Source organism: Zootoca vivipara, chromosome Z1, assembly GCF_965207765.1.
Source record: "Zootoca vivipara chromosome Z1, rZooViv2.hap1.1, whole genome shotgun sequence".
NCBI classification, from domain to species: Eukaryota; Metazoa; Chordata; class Lepidosauria; order Squamata; family Lacertidae; genus Zootoca; species Zootoca vivipara.
In genome coordinates, this window is record NC_142583.1 from 31111209 (window position 1) to 31131666 (window position 20458).

Sequence of the window (20458 nt, forward strand, 5' to 3'; positions counted from 1 at the left end):
GTGGACTTCGGTACAGGACTCTATATACAAAAACGTCTAGGCACAGGAGTAGCTTTTTTCCTTGTGCCATCAAATTGTTGAATCTGTAGTTGTGGGCGGAAGGGAGGCCAGTTGGTTGTATGGGGTCTTTTTGCTGTGCTGTTGTATTGTGAGGGGAATAGTGGTTGTATGAGGTATGTTTTTTCTTTACATTGCAATGTAGTCTTAGCAAGATTCCAAGTATGGTTGATGCTTGGCCAATAAATTATTCTATTCTATTCATTTTTTATTTTTTATTATTTTAGGGATCCTGGTTCTGTCTGCCATTCTGCAACCAATCTTTGAACTTAGTTGGCTTAAGCATGTGTGATGGAATGTGGGTTAAATCCTCACACAATTACTTTGTGCGTGAACATCTCCACTAAAATGTGTGATATAGTTGTACAGATTATAGCTAGTTTTTTTTAAAAAAAAAAATCTGATTTGTACCATCAGTTTTAAGATGCAGCATCATCTCTTTCTCAAGGTAATCAAATTAGAATATGCTGAAAAATAGGTCATGCTATGATCCCCTGCTCTAAACTAAATAAAGAAACAAGGATGGGGTTCTCTGTCCTTGACCATTTCCAGTTATATGATAACAGTATTGCTTTTTGAATTGTAGTCCTCTCTTCCTTCCTTCTTTATAAAGGCATGTCTTAGACAGATTGCACTGAAGTTGGAAATGAGGCTATTTAGAATGTGATCATTTTGCATTATAACCCTGCTCTCTGAAGAAGCCCAGCTGGTGCAGTTGAGCCCCTTCTTGAAATTTTTTAGTCTGCTTCATTATTGTGATGTGTACTTGTGTACAGAAACATTTAATCATTCTTACGCTCCAAGCTCTATTGAATCTAGTGAAAGCTTTCTGTTTCTCTGCATAATTTGCGTTGCCAGTCTGCCAGCTTGGAAAAGTTTCAAGCTTGTTGCATTATCTATGTTTGTTTGCACAGGAAGTGATGCTGCACGTAGGCTTGAATTTACAGTAATTCTTTTGTAATGGGCTAATGAGCAGGACTACTTTATTCACAATGGTAACATTATATAGCTTTGATTAGTCCAATTACTGTGGAACTGTGCAATTGTGATGATTCTTACACTACCCTGCAAAGTACCCCCCTTCAAAAAGCAAAACAAAAAACCAACCCACGGGATTTGCTCTACTGTGCTTTAATTTTGCTTGACAAGAAAGCAGTTGGAAGAAGTAAAATGCAGAAGGATATGTGAATGTACTGGAGACTTTATATGGTGCAGCAGCTTTTTTAATTAAAAAAACCCACAATATCACAATTAATGTATGGGATTGCTAGTTCTAGCTAGTCTTTAAGGAACAAAATACAATTCTTTGATAAGTATAACTGGTTGTGTAGCTAATGTATGGGATTGCTAGTTCTAGCTAGTCTTTAAGGAACAAAATACAGTTCTTCGATAAGTATAACTGGTTGTGTAGCCACAGTGGGGGACAGGGAGGGTAACTAGCTCTATTCTTTTATAGGCTTGTATGTGGATGATGGAAGTTAAGCATCAAAAGGAAAATAGGACCCCATGGGGGAATTGTTTTGTGCTTTTTTCATTAATGATTTTCACTGATACTAATAGAAAATGGGCAGGATTGCATGAGAGAACTCAGATTGCCGACTTTTAGGTTGTGGGAGCTGGCAGGAATTGTTTGTAAGCTCTGTAAGCCTACACTGGTGGCACATAGAAGTGCTTTCAACAGAGGACCACCATTGACTAAAGCAAATTTTGGCTGGCTGCTGTGGCTATCTCAACTTCTATGACTTCTCACCTTGACCACCTACTTCAAGGGGCCAAGATAGGCTCAAGTGTGAAGTGTCAGTGAGTGTACTTTTAAAAAGTTGGGATTCAAATATGTGTTCATGTAGTGGTGGTAAACAACGGTATTTCAACACTTTAATTTAATTCTTTTGAGACAAAGCTTCTACCCCACTTTTTTTTTCTACTACAAGATATAGAGTGGGGAACACCATGAAATAAGCAAAAGAAAATTAACGAGGTTGCGTTGAGTTGGATCTGCTATTTTATACAGGATGAGTCCTTTAAAAGAGGCCCCATGGAAACAGAATACACATGTTCCACGGGGCCTCTTTTAAAAGACTCACCCTGTACATATTAGTTGTGCACTTTAGCTGGCCTTTAATCTTGTTTTCAGACTTGTTTTCTTCCCTCCCTCCTCTGATGCCCTCTTACATCTCTGCCTCACAAAAGCTTGCACAGCTGTTTGTTGCAGCTGCTCAGGTGAATGGTGACTCTGGGGCTTGCCAGGGGGTGCTTCCCAGATCCCTGTGAGGCAGTGTGAGAAAGCATCTCTCTTTGGTGCAAGGGGGGCAGCTCAGAGACCAGGGGTGGCAGCTGCGGCTGCCCAGAAGACTTCCAAGGAGAGGGGAACAGGGAGGAGACTGAGGGACTCCATGAGGGAGGGTTCAAAAAAGGACGAGGGCCTTCCAGCTCTGCAGGCAAGGCGTGACATAACTGGGCTCCTGAGCGCCACAGGAGTGCCACAGAAAGAATGTAGGTATCCAAGGGAGTCGTGGGTCCAAAAAGGTTGAAAACCTCTGCTGCATTGTGATGGTTATACTGATCTCCCTGTATCTAGTCCTGATGAGAATCATACCTTGTGGATGCTGGAAGAGGCAGGTTACTCAATGGTCTAGATTAGAGAAGGAGAAGGCTAACGGTCAAGGAGTGTATGTCCACTTGAAGTTCAAGAAATTGTTTAAAGATGAAACATTTTGCCCCTTCCTGAGCTTGTCTCCCCTAAAGCCCTGTCTCATTGTTGAAGACTGCACATCCTTAAAGGGGAAGCTCAGTACTCTAGAACCTGACACTCTGTGGCCTTTACATTGGTTTGCCAGGCACAGGTTTGGCATGTGAGGCCTGGCTTTGTATGTGCATGTTTGGTGGCTATGTCTGCTTGGCTACTCACTGTTGGCAGGTGGTCAACTATCTTTGTGTTCCTTAAGTCATTCCTGCCATTTATTGTCTTAGAATTTGTTTAAATGTAAATTCTCCATCCTTTGCTGGAACCATTGATCTACCCAGGATTTTCTCAAAAGTGCTTTTGTCCCCCCCCCCCCCCCCGGCCCAGCCATTTCCCAACTTAACACTTCCATTGCTGTTGGAAATAAGTGGTCATTGCTGTGTTGTGAGGTGAATTCTCTCCCCATGTTACTTCATCAGAAGGCTGCATCCTGGAGAGGTGATATGATAGCAATCTTTAAATATCTAAAGGGCTGTCACATGGAAGATGGAGCAAGCTTTTTTGTGCTCCCCCACAGGATACAACCCAAACCAATGGATTTGAATTGCAAAAAAGGAGATCCAACCAAAAATTCAAAGCTCTTTCTCATTGTAAGAGTTGTTTGACAGTGGAACAAACTACCTTAGAAGGTGGTGGACTTCATTGGAGATTTTTAAACAGAGGTTGGGTAGCCATTCTGAGGGATTATTTAGCAGTAATTCCTGCAATGCTGTAGGTTGGACTAGACAACCCTGGCCCTTTGGTTCCCAACTCTACAATTCTATGGTCCTTTGATATGATTATGATCAAGCTAGTAATCCATCATTGGCTGAGATATATGGGAAATGTTGAGATAATATATTATTCTTGATGTTAAGACAGGCGATCTACACCTCAGTAAAATAAGTGACACCCTTATAGAACTGTTTGTGAATGAGTAATCAAAACTGGTACAATGAAGTAGCTATATTCTGTCTTGCTCTTTCATCCAGATTTTTTTGGCTGCACTTGGATATTAAGTTTTCCTGATTATAATGCTAGCACTTCTACTATAATGCTAGCACGTTCATTTTCTACTGCATTACACAACTGTTCCCATGCTGTATATTGATGGCAAAGAACTGTATGCCAGAATATCAACCCAATTTTTATCACGTGATATCACAATACAAAACTTCCATTATTTCCCAGGTTAACAGGATTGCAAATGGATTTTTCTGAAAGGAAATAACACAGAAACGAGTGCTAAACTTCAGCTACAGTTGAGTTAGTTTTCCAGAAGTGGCTTTTACGTCATGTGAAAGATTACATGAAATGTGAAAATTATCATCAAGTAATAGAACATCAAGAAATTGGCACAGAGTGCTGCCTGAATTGGCATGAAATAAGAAAAACTGTCCTTTATGTGACTGCTACTTGATCATTTACCAGTGATCATGATCTTCTAACCATATGTAGTTTCCCCCCATAATACTGTAAGCATTTCCTGCATTTGTGTGAAGCTTAGATTTTTCCATCTGAGTGGTTTTTGGAGTTGTTGATATATCAACAGGGTAAGCTAACCAGAGAAGGAAATAGACAACATGGTTGAAGAAGGCCTCATACTTATTGAAAGCTCTTTGGTGTCCTCTATAGCTTGGAATCCTAAAAATTCTCTGTTGTAATGAGGTTCGGAAAAACTGGCCAGAAAAACAGAATGCAAGCTATTTCCCGTTTAGCTGTCATTTGATATATCCCCCCAAACCATCCATCCATAAATAAATAAATAAATAACCAACCAACCAACTAACCAGATGAAGCTTTGGAAATAAATATGATTGCCTAAAGGGAGGGATACAAAGGCTAATTCAGGAGTGGGCAAGACATGGTTTAGTGTGATAAAACAAAGGCTTGTAAGACTTACTTGTCAATCTAAGAATTACATTCAAGTATTCTCCATGAATTAGGGAAACTGTAATTGCCTTACAACTTGGTCAACCCCCCCCCCCCAGCTAAATGTGTTCAAACAGTCCCCTCCCCATTGGACTCTTATTTGTTTGAAAACCTATTCATCTCAAAAAGCACACTGAATAAATAATAATCTAGTGTCTCTCATTCATCTCAGTCTTCTGTGGCTTTTACCAAGGAAAATAAAATTGTAGCTTCCAATAATTAACCTTTAAAATGTCCTTTTCAGTTTCCTAGTCCATAAATTGTCTTTTGTGTTAGAGAGGTTTTAACACACTAGATGATATTTTTCAATTACATTTTCAACACCACGTGTCATATCTCCCTCGTGCACTCTTGACTTTGTGTCTTCTTGACTTTGACTTCTTTCATGATCCCCCATCTGCTAAGAACAACTTTCTATTTCATGTTTGATTTATATTGTACAGTTTTATATGTTATGGCTCCAGAAAAAGACTTTCTTTTTATCAATGGCTCCATAGAGTCCACTATCTTGAAATATTATAGAGTGGAATGCAGTTTCCTAATGGTTTAGTCCCATTAATACGAAGTACATTTGGTTTTGTGAGGATGTTATAAATTGCCCACCACTTGCAATTTTAAACTTCTTTATCTCCCAAGGTTGAATGTTCAACTTTCTTCAGGAGCTCTGTGGCACCCTATCTAGCTGTCTGTGACACCTCTTTTAACCCCCCCCCCCAAAAAAAAACCCCAGAGCATTTAGCGTGTCTGGAATGTTTTGCAGTTAGGTTTATGTGTATATAAAAATCATATGAATTAGAGGATTCCCTACCCATTCTTTCCCACATGCCTGAAATTCGAAAAATGGCATATTGAAAATATACGTAGATTTATGAAGCTCCAAATAAAACTAGACCACACATTTCTAAACATTGTTCGGTGAATCCTCCTAAGTTGCAAAAAGCATTGAGACTTTCCAGGATACCTGTGTATAAATTGTACAGAAGCTCCCTGGTCTCTCTGGTGTGACCTGCTCAATCTTAAATAGACAGAATGCAATGATGGGAAAGTACAGTGGTACCTCATGTTATGTACCGCCCCCCCCCTACGAATGATTCTGGTTACGCGCACCGCTAACCCGAAAATAGATGACCCTCTTTGCGAACTTTGCCATAGGATGTGAGCGGAAGTTGCACTCCAGTGGTGCGGCAGCAACTGGAGGCGGCTCATGTTATGAGTGGTTTCCGGTAGCGAACAGACCTCCAGAACGAATTAAGTTCATAACCAGAGGTACAACTGCATTAGGACATTGCAACATTTATTCTCTCCATATGTGGGACATATTGCTGATACTCGGGAGTGCGATTAAATGTCTTACAATTGTCCAGGGAGGCAGTGGGAGAAATTGCACCATCTAATGAGTTTAAATGAGGCCAGTGAAGTTTGTATGCTCACACAATTGTCAACTTTTTTAAAAAAAAAATATTTTCACAGCTTTAAAAAAATTTTATTGCTCATGATGCTACATGCTTTGTTTTCTTTCAGTATGAAGGAGGCTGGCTTAGGCCATAAACAATGGAGAGTTGGTCCCTTGTCATCAAAATGCAAGCAGTGTCCAGTGGTTTATACTAATCCTGTTTGTGGATCAGACGGTCATACTTATTCCTCTCAGGTATGAATAATGGCTGGGGTTTGTCCACCATCATTATATGTTATATAACGTTCTACTGTCAAATATTATGTTCTGTATATACAAGCTCTTCTAAATTCTATAAAACACACATAATCAATCCCCATTTCAAAAAAAAGCCAAGAAATCACAGTATCATTTAATTCAATTAAACAAGTAAAATTGTCATTCAAAATAATGGGTTTTCAATCAAAGAAATCTGTATTAACAATTGATGTGGCAAATTTTTATAATACTATACTGATGATGCAGTACAACAGTGTTACTGGGAAAGATAAAAAATACAAATGGTACAAAATAGTTGGAAATGGTACAAGAAACAAGGTGCATGTATGGAAATATGGTGGTCATGTCATTTTGTACCACAATTTTGTGGTATGATTACATATCAGACAATATATACTAGGACAGCTTTAGTTCTTTCAATAAATTGGAAGGAGGAAATGAGAAAGTGACTGTGAGGAGTAACAAGTAACCAAAGAGTTAACTGTGTACTGTAGCACCTGACCACTGAGGAATATCATGTTACAGAATGTACCAGAAGTGTTTCTGTATGTATCAGTTGGTTTCGTTTCTGCCTGGGAGACGGTCGTAAGATGTCTGCGCTCTCACCAGGTTGTTTGTTATTTTTCTCTCTAGAATAAACTTAAGTAGTTATTAGAACACCTTGGACTCTGTGTGTTCTTAAGAGGCTTTTTATCCAACGGCTATACAAGCTTTCGCTGTGTGAGAAGAAGAACTCTGCTGTGTGTGTTTTACTGCCAGCCCGGGTCTATGGAGCAGAAGCGCTAGAGAAAGCGCGCCGGGCAGATAATTAGTGGCTCCTAATTGAGTCATAAACAACTCAACGGAGCCCTATACTCGTCACAGTGACAACCAAGGAACTAATAATATTTATGTTAATGGACTCTTGTAGGGAAATAACAAAAAAATGTCAACTGCAAAACTTTTGTATTTTAAGACACAGTAATCAAAAAATATGCCTAGATGAAAGAAGAAATGTCAAGATTAAACCTAATAAGATTAAACAGTTCCTAGCTAGATTAGCAACCATTTCCAATTAGTGGCCCAAACAAGTTTTGTAGGCTTTATTAAATCTGCAACCTTTAACTGCCTTTACCCAAGAATATAGATGGCTTGCATGGATACAGGAATCAACACTACATGCAAGCAAGGGGCAGGGCAGGACAACTTGGTCATATCGCTTCTAATTATGTTCAGTAATATAACTGAAGGGAACATGTGGAAATTATGGTTATTCTGGGAATTGCTTGGAGGACCACAAATCTTATCTGGGGGCTTCTCGTTCATCACCTTACGAAGACAGCTTGAAAGCAGAAGCAAGGCAGATAACAGCAAATTCTCAACCTAACCCTCATCATCTCCCGCAGTAATTAATTTGCACATTAAAGTTCACACCCAAGCTTCCTGTTTGTTTGTCTATCCTGGTAAAGATGTATGCCTTGAAAAACCCATTCAGACCACATAATGTTGGTTTATAAACCCAAGGTTATTTTGAAGGGTTGTCAATTTTGAAATTGACATTAAAGACAAATATTTTTGTTCACTCCAGGCAAAGCTTATTTTTATTATATTGTAAAGCTTCAGTAAGAGTTTGGCATTGTTGTTATGATATACTGTAGTTACTCTCCTTCACTTGCTACAGCATGTGTTTGTCAATGACTTCTGCAAATTCTGCAGTACTTTGAATACATGTCAGTAAACTGTATCAGTCTTATAAAAATAATTTCTGCAGCACTATAGAGGTTGCTATGGGATTTCCATGTCATGCTTTCAGACTCACTAAATCCATGGTGTTTGGTCAGAATATTATAGGATTTATAACAAATGAATTGTATGAATGATAGTTCCAAAAATCTGAGAAAATAATAGAGATTGTTACCTATGAGGCATTACGATGAAAAAAAAGCTTTGAATAGCAAATGCTGAAGTTAGGATTCTTGTGATCTTGTCTATTAACAAATAAATATTTGTCAACACAAACACCCTCCATTGCAGATCATCCTCAAATCTTTAAATCATCTAGTATTTGTTCCTAATTCCTTTTTCATTCTGCAATCACACTACACCAACAATAATGTTTTTGTCTGGAATTTTTTAGGGTAGACTTTCCCTAATTCAATCAATATCTGATTCAGCATTTTTACAGGAATGTTTCAGGGTGTGGGAAATGTAAAACAATGAAAGTGCGGAGCAAGGTTATTTCTTATCAGAAATGAGAAGAATTGTACCTATACATTTTGTCTTAAATAATATTTGAGAGCCAACAAATGCTAGAAAATCACTCTTTGTAAAAAAATGAAAGATGGGAACCTGGGAAATATGGTTCATTGGGAGGGGAGGTAGTAGCCCCCTTGCATATTTGTTGATTTACTTTAGTTTTACTTATTCCATGTATGCTGTTTTAATTTTATACAGTTTATAAACAAATATCTGAACATTTCTTCAGTAGTCCAAATTAGTTTAATGGAGAAACTTGATTAGATTAAAAAAAGAAAAGAAAAGTACACTTGAGTGCAATCCATTAAATTATCAAGGAACTACATAAAATGATAAGTCTGTGATGATCTCTCAGAGAATTGTGTCCTAGCAATCATGAATGTTTAGGTTCTTTATGCAAACAGCCTCCACATCGGGAAAATGATCTCTGATGGTGTTATGGTGCACCCAACTCTGCCACTTTGTATTCACCTGCAATTGCTTCAACTTTGGGGAGAGCATGCTACTTCGGTGCACTGAATCCACGATAGGTCAACAATTTTTAATCATTATTCTTTAATAAATTTATATACCACCCTTCACCCATCAGGGCACTTCTTCACAAGATAAAAATACAGAACATAGAACTATGTTTTTTCAGCATGTGTTCTGAAATGCACCTTTGCCTGAGATACATGGATCATATATTCATCATCAGGACTCAAGGACAAGAGGAACTTGAGAAGTTCCACCAGGACTTGAACAACCTTCACCCCTCCATCACCAGTCCACAAAGCAGGTGAAATATCTTGACTATTGTGCAACTACATCATGGGACATTGACCAACCTTCACCCCTCCATCACCAGTCCACAAAGCAGGTGAAATATCTTGACTATTGTGCAACTACATCATGGGACATTGACCTACTAACTGCTTCAAAAATCTACATGTTTCAAGCTTCTACCCAGAACTCACCAAAAATCCATTCTCTTCAGCCAAGTTCTACAATACAGTTCCATCTTTCTTGGCTTGCCAAAGACATACACCACAAGCGGTTAATTCAGGCATTTCTTAAACCACAATACCCACTCATTGAAATGAAAAAGCAGATCAACAATGCCAGACTGGTGCCCATGAATAATCAATTCCAGGGTAGAAACAAGACCGAAGGTGACAGAACACACCTTGTTTCCAGCTAAAGCCATTCCATCATATTGTCAGTGATCTACATCCCTCTCAGAAGCCTAACTCACAAACGGCCGCCTAACTAAAAACAACCACGGTACCTACTTGTGACAACAGGCTACATAACAGTGACACAAAGACTGCAGGAAACCCATATGCCAGCTCTGGATCTATATTGCTGTTATAAATGTTAAATGGAGAAAATATAATTTAGTGCAAAGGAAACTGCTATTTTTTTAATTGGTAGCTGCTTGTCTGGTAAGTGGTGCAAAGGTGGAAGTTGGGAAAACAATTATCAACAGAACCATTGCCTTCATCGTCACCTTGTGGGATTCTTAGTTGCACCTGGTTGCCCACTGTGGGAAGCAGTATGCTGTGCTAGAGGGACCTCTGATCCCGATCCTTTCCCATTCTAATGTTCACACAGGGACCTTGGCAATATGCCACCCGGTGCAAAGCTATGGATGCCCTCCCCCCAGCCCTCACGGCGGCTTTGGGAAGGCGGCACAGGGCTCTGAGGGAGTCCTATAGACCTTCTACCTCTTTCCCAAACCCTGGCAAGTACCTGCCCAGCTTTGGGAATGTAGAAGAAGAACTCTAGCTCCCTGTCCTCACGCCTCCTTCCTGAAGCTGGGCAAGCTCTTCCCAGGCTTTGAGAAGGCGCCCTCCACGGCTGTTTGCCTAGTGCGACCGTACTGCTTACACTTCCCTAAATCCACGTCTGGTTCTTTGTCATGTTGGAACACAGAAGGTATTAAAGCTTGAAGTATATGAATCCCATTACATGTAGGATTTCTACTTACAATGTGTGAGAATGTTGAGGATTATTTAGTAAATAAATGCAGATTAGTCCATGCCTGCAACAACATATGCCAGTCATCCTTTTATTTATTTTTAAATGGGGGCAACCCATCCTTCTGTTTTCAAAATGTTCAGAATTAAATTTGTTGTCACCATGGTGAATGTGATGACATAATGTGTGGGCTTCTAGAATTTGCTACTTAGTAACCCAATAGAAGTACAGTGGTGCCTCGCTAGACGAATTTAATTCGTTCCATGGGTCTTTTCTTGTAACGAAAAAATTCGTCTAGCGAATCCCATAGGAATGCATTGAATTTTTTTTGAATTTTTTTTGCCCATAAGGAACGCATTAATTGAATTTCAATGCATTCCTATGGGAAACCGCGATTCGCTAGACGAAAACGAATTCGTCTAGCGAGGCAACCTCCGCTAGAAAAAACCTTTCGTTAAGCGAAAATTTCGTTAAGCAGGGCATTCGTTAAGCGAGGCACCACTGTATTCATTTCTAATCATATCGCACACAGGTGTCATATGAATGCTAAACATGTATGGGAAATGCTGTATCTCCTGAAGGCAATCTTAAACACTAAGCCCTGCTTAACAAATATTCTTAAATCAGAGATAATTGTGAAATTGGTCCGATCAGCAATTGTGTGCATCTTTGTGATGTGCTCACAGTTTTAGAAATGTTTTAATACATCTTGCAATATCTGTGGGTTTTTTTGAAGTGTAGACAGACGCAGCAGTGCCGAAATAATGATTTCACCCCTGTTTCTTCCTTTCTAACAGCAAATTCATTTATAGTCCACAAAGTAAGAAATTTTTTGAATCATTTCTTATTTGTAACATAAATATTAGCTTTAGATCCCCACATCATCAGCCTATTTTGTTAGGTAATACATACCCAGTCAGTCATCGATCATGCTTTTGGCACTCCCAAAAGTTAGGACTTATCAAACCTAAAATTTTAAAGGTACCGTATATGTTTATGTATTAAAAAATATCCTTCCAGCAGCACCTTAGAGACCAACTAAGTTTGTCATTGGTATGAGCTTTTGTGTGCATGCACACTTCTTCAGATACACTGAAACAGAAGTCACCAGACTATATATAGTGAGAGGATGGGGAGGGGTATTGCTCAGAAGGGTGGTGGGGATGGGTGATTGACTGATAGGTGTTTGTGTGTGTGTGTGTAAAGGAATGAATTACCCATTCTGAAGCCTACATATGTCTCCACTGGTTTTAATGGGAATTCTTCAAATGGTCACTGAAACTTTGTACTTTGGAGAGTTCTAGGTTTTGAGTCTACCCATAGCATATTTGTTAAATATGTATAATTCATTGGTATAATTCATTGGTAAAAAGTTGAACCAAATTTTTGTGCACATTTTGGGCTTTTCTGTGTATGTTACATTTTCAATGGCTGCGGTCCTATGCACATTGGAGAAAGTCCAATTGAACTCTTAAGCTTTCTTCAAAGAAGACATGAAAGGTATTTCACTGTAACTGCATCTATACCATTTGTGAGTGGATTAATCATGTCAGTGTTTAATAAAATAACTCTAGAGTGAAATATTGCACTGAAAAGTAAAGGAGTACATAAAGGGACCCCTGACCATTAGGTCCAGTCGTGACCGACTCTGGGGTTGCGCGCTCATCTCGCATTATTGGCCGAGGGAGCCGGCGTATAGCCTCCGGTCATGTGGCCAGCATGACAAAGCCACTTCTGGCAAACCAGAGCAGCACATGGAAATGCCGTTTACCTTCCCGCTGTAGCGGTTCCTATTTATGTACTTGCATTTTGACGTGCTTTCGAACTGCTAGGTTGGTAGGAGCTGGGACCAAGCAACGGGAGCTCACCCCGTCACAGGGATTCGAACCGCCGACCTTCTGATCAGCAAGCCCTAGGCTCAGTGATTTAACCACAGCGCCACCTGGGTCCCCCAAATGAGTACATACATGACTCTATTTTAGTTTTTAACCCAAGTAAAACAATTTGCTAACCTTTTCTTTTTCAAAGCAGCAAGAAGTAGTGTGTCTGATTATGTGTGTTGTTTTGCATATTCCTCATAATTAAATACTAATGAGCATGCCCTTTATGTGATATTTTAGTTCACTTATAACTTTATAAATATTTCAACCTTGGATAATTGAGTAAATTGAACTTGATGAATTAGCAATGCAATCAGTGGATGTTGTTTAAGAAAAGAGAATGCATCAAAAAGTCAAATTACAATGCATCTCTTATGGTACAAGAAGACATTTTAAACAAATTATTTATTATAAAAAACTTGTAGAGTGAGGAGGAAGAAAATAACATAAATTTTATCACTGTATTCCATAAAATAAATTCAACAACCTGAATCGTTTTGCAACAGAGCAGATTTTTTTGGGGGGGGGGATTGCTATACATTTCCTCCAAATCAAAAATAATCTTTAAAAAACCCTTTTAAAAAATCTAACATTTCCAAGCAGATTTTCCCATTCCTCTACTCTCCATGCAGTACTGCATGCTCACTAAAATATTTTCTGGATCATCTTCCAACCATTTAAAGCAGATTTGGGGGAATATATAGGGGATTGCAAAGGGAAGGAGGAGAATATGCTTTTAACTGTTAACATTAGCTTGGAGCATAGCTGTCAAGTTTTTCCCTTTTCTCACGAGGAAGCCTATTCAACATACGGGAATTTCCCTTTTAAAAAATGAGAACTTGACAGCTATGGCCTGGAAATGAAAGAGTCCTCAAATGCATCACAGTTTAGAACACACTAATGCCAAATGACAGGATAAGAATGCTTTCTGACCACCTTGCTTCCTCAACTTCCCCCCTTCGTCACAGCATCTTGTAGCCAAGAAAGTAAGCTGTGAACTAACATTTAAGATTTAAATCTTAGCTCTGCCATGAACCTATTCAGTGATCTTAGGCAAACTACACCTTCTCAGCCCCCAACCCCATCTGCAGTATAGGTTATTGCTGATTTGCCTTACAAGGTTATTCTAGGAATAATTGAGATTACGCATGTGTGGCACTTTGGGTGCTGGAAAGAACTGTTTAATTGCATAGTATGGGGTCATCGTAGAAAACAATCAAGTCAGCTGGAGAGTGGCAAGAAATATGCCAAAGCAAATACAAAAAGGGTTTGTACGCACAGTCCAGTGTGGCATCAGCCATTCTTTGTTTTGTAAAAGAATTAGTTATCAAGGGTGAGAAGTTCTGTTTAGTCAAAGGCACATATTTTTTAGCACCGAGATGTGGTCTTCCAGATATTGCTAGAATTCCAAATCTCATCAGCCCCAGTCAACATTGCCCAGAGTTGAGGTTCAGCAACATCTAGGGCAGGCATCCCCAAACTTCGGCCCTCCAGATTTTTTGGACTACAATTCCCATCTTCCCTGACCACTGGTCCTGCTAGCTAGGGATCATGGGAGTTGTAGGCCAAAACATCTGGAGGGCCGCAGTTTGGGGATGCCTGATCTAGGGGTTCAAAGGTTCTGGACCCCTGCTTTTGTAAATAAATAAATAAATATGTCCTATTTTTCTATGTCATGGCTTTTAATGAATTACAGCACTTCTCCACACAATTCATTCAGAGTGTGGTCCTACAACATTTCAGGATGGGTGGCTTTTGTAGTCCTTTATGATCACAAATAGAAAGTGACAAATGGGTAACCCTAATCTCTTTCAAAATATAAATGATGCTTACACTGAAGATTGTCATTCTCTTTCTATTGTAGTGCAAACTAGAATATCAAGCCTGCGTCTTAGGAAAACAGATCTCAGTGAAATGCGAAGGACATTGCCCCTGCCCTTCAGATAAATCCACAAGTGCAGGCAGAAATGATAAAAGGGGTAAGTACTGGCACTTATAATAGGTCTGTCAGTGGCAATTTCTTCATTTATACGCATGCACGTGAAAAAGCATTGTGACTCCTTTGTTTTAAGGTAGTTTACAAAAAAGATATGATAGTACACCGCTGTTTCTTTAATGATTTTGCATACCTTTCTGCTAACACTGGGTTTGACATAAAATTGGACATGTTTATAAAGACCAAAACCTGAACACTCCAGGGGTTTTGTATTCAGATTTGATATAGGAGATCTGTGATTGAGGCTTCTGATGACGTCTGTTTTACTAATTAGCCATACTTTGAGGATTGGGGAAATAGTGCTCTGGGAGACTGTACTTGTAGACAATTCTCTGCACAATTACTTACATGAAATGTAGAGCCGAACTTCATTGTCAACTGGCTCTAAAATAGGGATATATTATTAAGAATGCCAGCACACCTTGCTATTCCTTCAGATGTCAAGGAAATAAACAACTACTGTAGCTGACTTTTAGAAGACATCTGGACAGCCCTGTTTAGGGAAGTTTTTAATGTTTGATGTTTTATCATGTTTTTAATATTCTGTTGGGAGCTGCCCAGAGTGGCTGGGGAAACCCAGCCAGATGGACGGATTATTATTATTATTATTATTATTATTATTATTATTATTATTATTATTTCCTTTAAAAATTACAGTTGAAACAAAATTTCTCTATCATGGGCTTAGCGACTGGGTTTAGACATTTCACTTATCTGTCAGCCTGGGTTTAGACATTTCACTTATCTGCTAATCACCCGTACAACATGAGCTGGTTCTTCTTCTTCTTCTTCTTCTTCTTCTTCTTCTTCTTCTTCTTCTTCTTCTTCTTCTTCTTCTTCTTCTTCTTCTTCTTCTTCTTCCACCATAGCCATTTTGGATGGTGCAGTTTGATGTTACAACCCGTTATTTTGTAGTAACTCAATTCGCGCTTGTATATTCAGGCTATCCCAGTGGGTGTTCAGAACATGCAATAGGTAACTAGCTGCACTCTATATACAGTTGTACCTTGGAAGTTGAACAGAATCCATTCTGGAAATCCGCTCGACTTCCAAAACATTTGGAAACCAAAGTGTGGCTTCTGATTGGCTGCAGGAAGCTCTTGCAGCCAATCAGAAACCACACCAGATGTTTGGCTTTTGAAAATCATTCGAAAACTGGAACACTCCCTTCCAGTTTTCAACTGTTTGGGAGCCAAAACGTACAAGTTCCAAGGCGCTCTGCAACCAAGGTACAACTGTACCACCATTTTGGGTTTTGCTCTAATTGGTAGATCATTCCATGTACATCCTGCAAGTATGAATATTCTGGAACATAGAATTTTTGCTAGGAAAGTATGGGTAGGGTTGAAGGCTAGAAAGTTGGGGATGTGCAGTGATGAGTATAGGCCTGATGCCATCTGTTCTGTAAGTGCTTATTTCTGTGTGGCAGAGTAGGCTGTACTTCCTCATTGGAAAGGGAACATTTTTACTATACTCTAAATGACTAGAAGAAATACTTGTTGGCTGTCAAGCTCAGACAAAATTTGTCAACCTCTGGCTGAAATCTGTTGTGAGTAGGTCAGCAGTGCAGCCTGAAAAATACAAACCAATATACACGCTGGAGCTTGTAACGTCAATCCCCCAGTTAGCTCTGTAGTTTAATTTTATTATCCAAAGTGGTATCTTAATCATCATCTTAATCATTTATGTGTATGACACTGACTGTATTCATTGAAGATTTTACTTGCTACCAATTTTATTCATTTTGTCTTAATTTATTTTGTTAACACTCATATTTATGCAGATATATTTGTTCTTTAAATTGCTTGTAAATTCCTTCTTTATGTATACAATGTAAAAGAAACATAGCTGGGCTATTGTGTAATAATTAGGACTGTGACACACACACACACACACACACACCTCCGATCCAGCTTACCCTGGCATTGCCCAACCTGGATGCAACCCTGGATCAAATCTGGGATCGGACCAATATTTCATAAAGAGCTTTTAGAACCTGGCAGGCACCATCACCTCCCACTTGTGCATGTTCAGTGTACTGAAATTCACTCCAGCTTCTAGGCTTTGGTTTATTGCGGTGGGGTGGGGGTGAAGACCGCATACTCCTTTTTGGTTGAAAAAAAACATTGTTTGCTGTATAGCTGGTAGTCACTGTTTCTTCTTCTTCTTCTAATATAAGTACAGAAAGTGTAATGTTGCTTTATAAGTAGCGAGGGAGCAATTATATTTATGTGTGCAATTCAATATAAGTTGTGGTTTTCTAGATTGACAGTTCCCTTTTTAAACAAAAAGCTTTTAAATGAAGCATTCTGCTACTGTATACCTAAAACAGAAAACTAATGTTCAAGCAAAGGCAGAATTTATGTTTATTGATTGCAGTATTTGTTGTTCACTTCACAGTAGTTTCTAAACAGTTTTGCAAAGGGATCAGAACTGTAAGATGTATGTTTAGCAATGTGTTTGCTTTGCTAAGATGTTATATCCTTTCTCCAAACTGCTGCTTTTTCTAGTTTCTTTCTTCTTCAGAATATCTGAGAGAAAAAGAAACGTGAAGGATGATACAAACCTTGTCTCTGCTGGCTGTTCAGCTTTGCTCAATAAATGTGACAGCTCTAATTATAGTAGAATTACTTCTGAAAATGTGTCCAACCTGTTCCACAGCCTTATGCCACATTAACCTTTACAATTAACTGCAGTCTTCTTGTCATTTGTAAAGAAATGGTTAGAGATAAATAGCTGATAATTTGCAAGAAAGAGAATTAAAAATAAAAACCCTTTATCCTAAAATCAGCTGCATTCCTCCCTGTTTATTTTTCTCAGGGCAGTTATGTGGTAAACATTTGATGTTGGCTTTTTATAAATTTAGAATATAATTATATAGATAGGGACTTCCTAAGCCCTGTACTGTGTGATAGGGGCTTCCCATATTTTGGGGCTAAACCCTTTTAAAAGTACAGCTCAGAAGCTGAGTTCTAGGGATGATAAACCTGGAGAAACATGTTTCCAGCTCTACCCTAGCAGGGAAATCTTAAGAAACTAGTAAACCATCCAACCAGAAACCTAGATTGCATCCCATATTGGCAGAAGGAGTTAAAAAAACTCACACACCTAAAAATCTAAAATACAGTTCCAAATAGTACAGAACTAGCTGGAGGAAAAGTCTGTTTAAAATCTAAACGTGTTGTTTAGCTTTCAGCAGAAGTTTAGTGTAGGAATCAGTTTCAGATTATAGACTGATGTGTCAGTTTAAAAGTTGAATTTCTGGTTCGATCAAACCAGTAAAAAAAAAAAAAAAGGTTAGTGTTAAACTTCCACAGAGAGAGCCAGACCTTTGCATCCCAGTGTACCTATCGGCATCATCTATATAGACAAATGAATTCTGACATTTAATTCAAATTGGGCCCTTAAAAGACTCATTGTGAATTAGTTCAGGAATGTTGCAATGTCTAGCAGATTTGAAATTATGATTATCATCTATCTACTATACCAGGGGTTGGCAACCTAAAGCCCATGGGCTGGTAGCGGCCCACAGGGCTCATCTATCTGGCCCATGGTGACCCCCGCCACCCACTCTTACTAGCGCAGCACAAGGACCAACTTCCAGGTTGATGGCGCCTGTGCACATACACCCGGGAGCTCCTCTGACCCGGATGTGGGCCAGAAATAGCGTAATAGCGTGTGGCCCATGCTCATGCACACACGCTATTTCCGGCGCACATCCGGGTTGGAGGAGCGCCGAAAATAGTGTGTGCACATGCGCACGGGTGCTGCTCCAACCCGGAAGAGCGTGCATGCACACACTCCGACGGGCGGAGCGTGGACCAGCCCATCTTCCGGAAAGCTTGCCGACCCTTGTACTACAAAATGCAGCTGTGAAGCATACCTTTTCTTTAGCCTCTGACAAGGATGAGGAACCCTTCTTTCCTTTCAGGGGTTGCATTCCCACAGCATTAATCCCACTCTCCCCCTACCCTTGCACTTTTTGTTCCATGTCGCCACATGAAATTAAGCTGAGGGCTGCAGTTTCCTCATGCCTTGCCTACAAACTTAGGTTCAAACTCAATTTATGTTGATCAAGTTCTGTTGTGTCCTGTTGTATTCTCTGGGAGTCTTCTTGCATTGGTGAGAATAAATGTTTTATATTTAATTCTGTTTTATTGTTATTAGTAATTATTATTAATACTAAAAGAATATAAAATACATATAATATTAATAATAGATATTATGTTTGTGTCAATTTTTGGTGCATAAAGTAATTTGTATTCCATAATACAATTCATTAAATTTTCCTGTTTTCAAGTAGTCTGCAGGTTTTTATTATTATATTATACTTAATTTTTAATATCAGGGACAAAAGGTGTTTGACACTGTGACTTTGTACTGATGCAAACTGCACATGAGCTTTCGTTCAGGACTGATGGCTTCTAATGTATTCATTCCATTACTCTATTTTTAAATTATAGCTTTTCACAGCATCCCACTTCTATGTTTTATGATCTTGATAATCAGATTCTGGACTATAGTAGTAATTATCAATGTCTTATTTCTTAGTAGCTTAACTACCTTGTATCTCATTTTCTGCATGATAATTCTGTAATGGAGAGTGCTATTGTTTTAATTAGCACTTTTATTGGCTTTGTGATTCTTACATCAAACATATAATTTTATTAAGATAGTGGGACAATCATTTTAGCAATACCTATTTTTTTAATTTAAATCATTATTGTTTTAAATAGAAGAAAAGTAATGTGATATATAAAATTAAATTGATTATGCAATAACGGTTTTATTATTACAGTACATCTGTATACAAATGTTGTTTCTTATTCATGCCCGAGATTGCCATACATTGAAAGCTATAATGGCGTCATGTTTTTTTGCTTATTATTCCATTTCGTGGTTCCAAGCTGAAACTCGGGATCAGAAGAATTACATGTTCAAAAAATATATAGGCATTCTATTTACGTGCAAGGTGTTTCAAAGTATTTAAAACTTGTTTGCATTCACAATAAACTGGAATCTTTGTTAATATGTTACAACCTGACTGAGGGGAAACCTGGCTGGTGGCAGTGGAAGAGAATAGACGTGGTGGCACAGGGTCAATAGTCCGTGGAACGACCGGGGGGCTCTGTGTGAAATACAAATTCAATAAATAATAATATTAAATAAAAAGGTAGGAAAAGGCCTGCTGCATCAGACCAAAGGGCTATCTAGCCCAGCATACCACAGTGGCAAATCATATGCCTTTGGAAATCCCGCAAGCAGGACATGAAGGAAATAGTTCTCTTTCACTGTTACTTCTCAGCAAATGCTAATTAAAAGCGTTCTTCCTATCGTCCAGGATGTAGTATACAGTCATCCTGACTAGGAGGCACAAATTTGTATGATCCATGAATTTTTATGGTCCTCTTTTAAAGCTATCTTGTTTGTGTCCACCACCACATGCTGTGGTCGTGATCCCATTGTTTTACTATGTCCTATGTGAAGGAAGTATTTTCTTTTTTATGTATGTTCTGAGTCTTTCAGCATTTTGCTTAAGTAGATGACCCTGAGTTCTAATATTATGAGAAAGGAACAACAACAACAAAAGTCTATTCATTTTTTTCTATAAATAACGACACATAATTATATAAACCTCTGTCACGGTACCTTCTCTCTCTCTCTCTCTCTCTCTCTCTCTCTCTCTCTCTCTCTCTCTCTCTCTCTCCTCAAAAGCCCCAAAGAATGTAGCCTTTGCTCAAAGAGAAGTTGTTCCAACCTTTCTGGTCCCATGATATACTTACCTAGCTCTGCAATATGTTTTTTTGAGGTGCAGTATTTCATAAAACTGGAATCCTAAATAAATTATAGAATATTAAAACTGTTTGCTTTTAACTGCAAATGGTGTAATTGCTTTTATTATGTTTATTAATGTTGTTTCCATATATTGACTGCTGCATGCTATCTGAAAGTGGTTTGAAAGCTCTGTAAATGGTAACTTGATTTAAAATATTTGTAAAACCACA

At 38.7% G+C, this 20458-nt stretch overlaps 1 protein-coding gene across 1 annotated transcript in view; it reads left to right on the forward strand.

Moving 5' to 3' along the window:
* The window catches only part of SPOCK3 (SPARC (osteonectin), cwcv and kazal like domains proteoglycan 3), a 117597-nt gene that overhangs the window by 69590 nt on the left and 27549 nt on the right, over nucleotides 1–20458 (forward strand). Inside the window, exons 5-6 of the mRNA XM_035113977.3 lie at nucleotides 6233–6359; nucleotides 14322–14436. Coding sequence (XP_034969868.1) covers nucleotides 6233–6359; nucleotides 14322–14436 — 242 coding nt within the window. The remainder of the gene's footprint in view (nucleotides 1–6232; nucleotides 6360–14321; nucleotides 14437–20458) is intronic.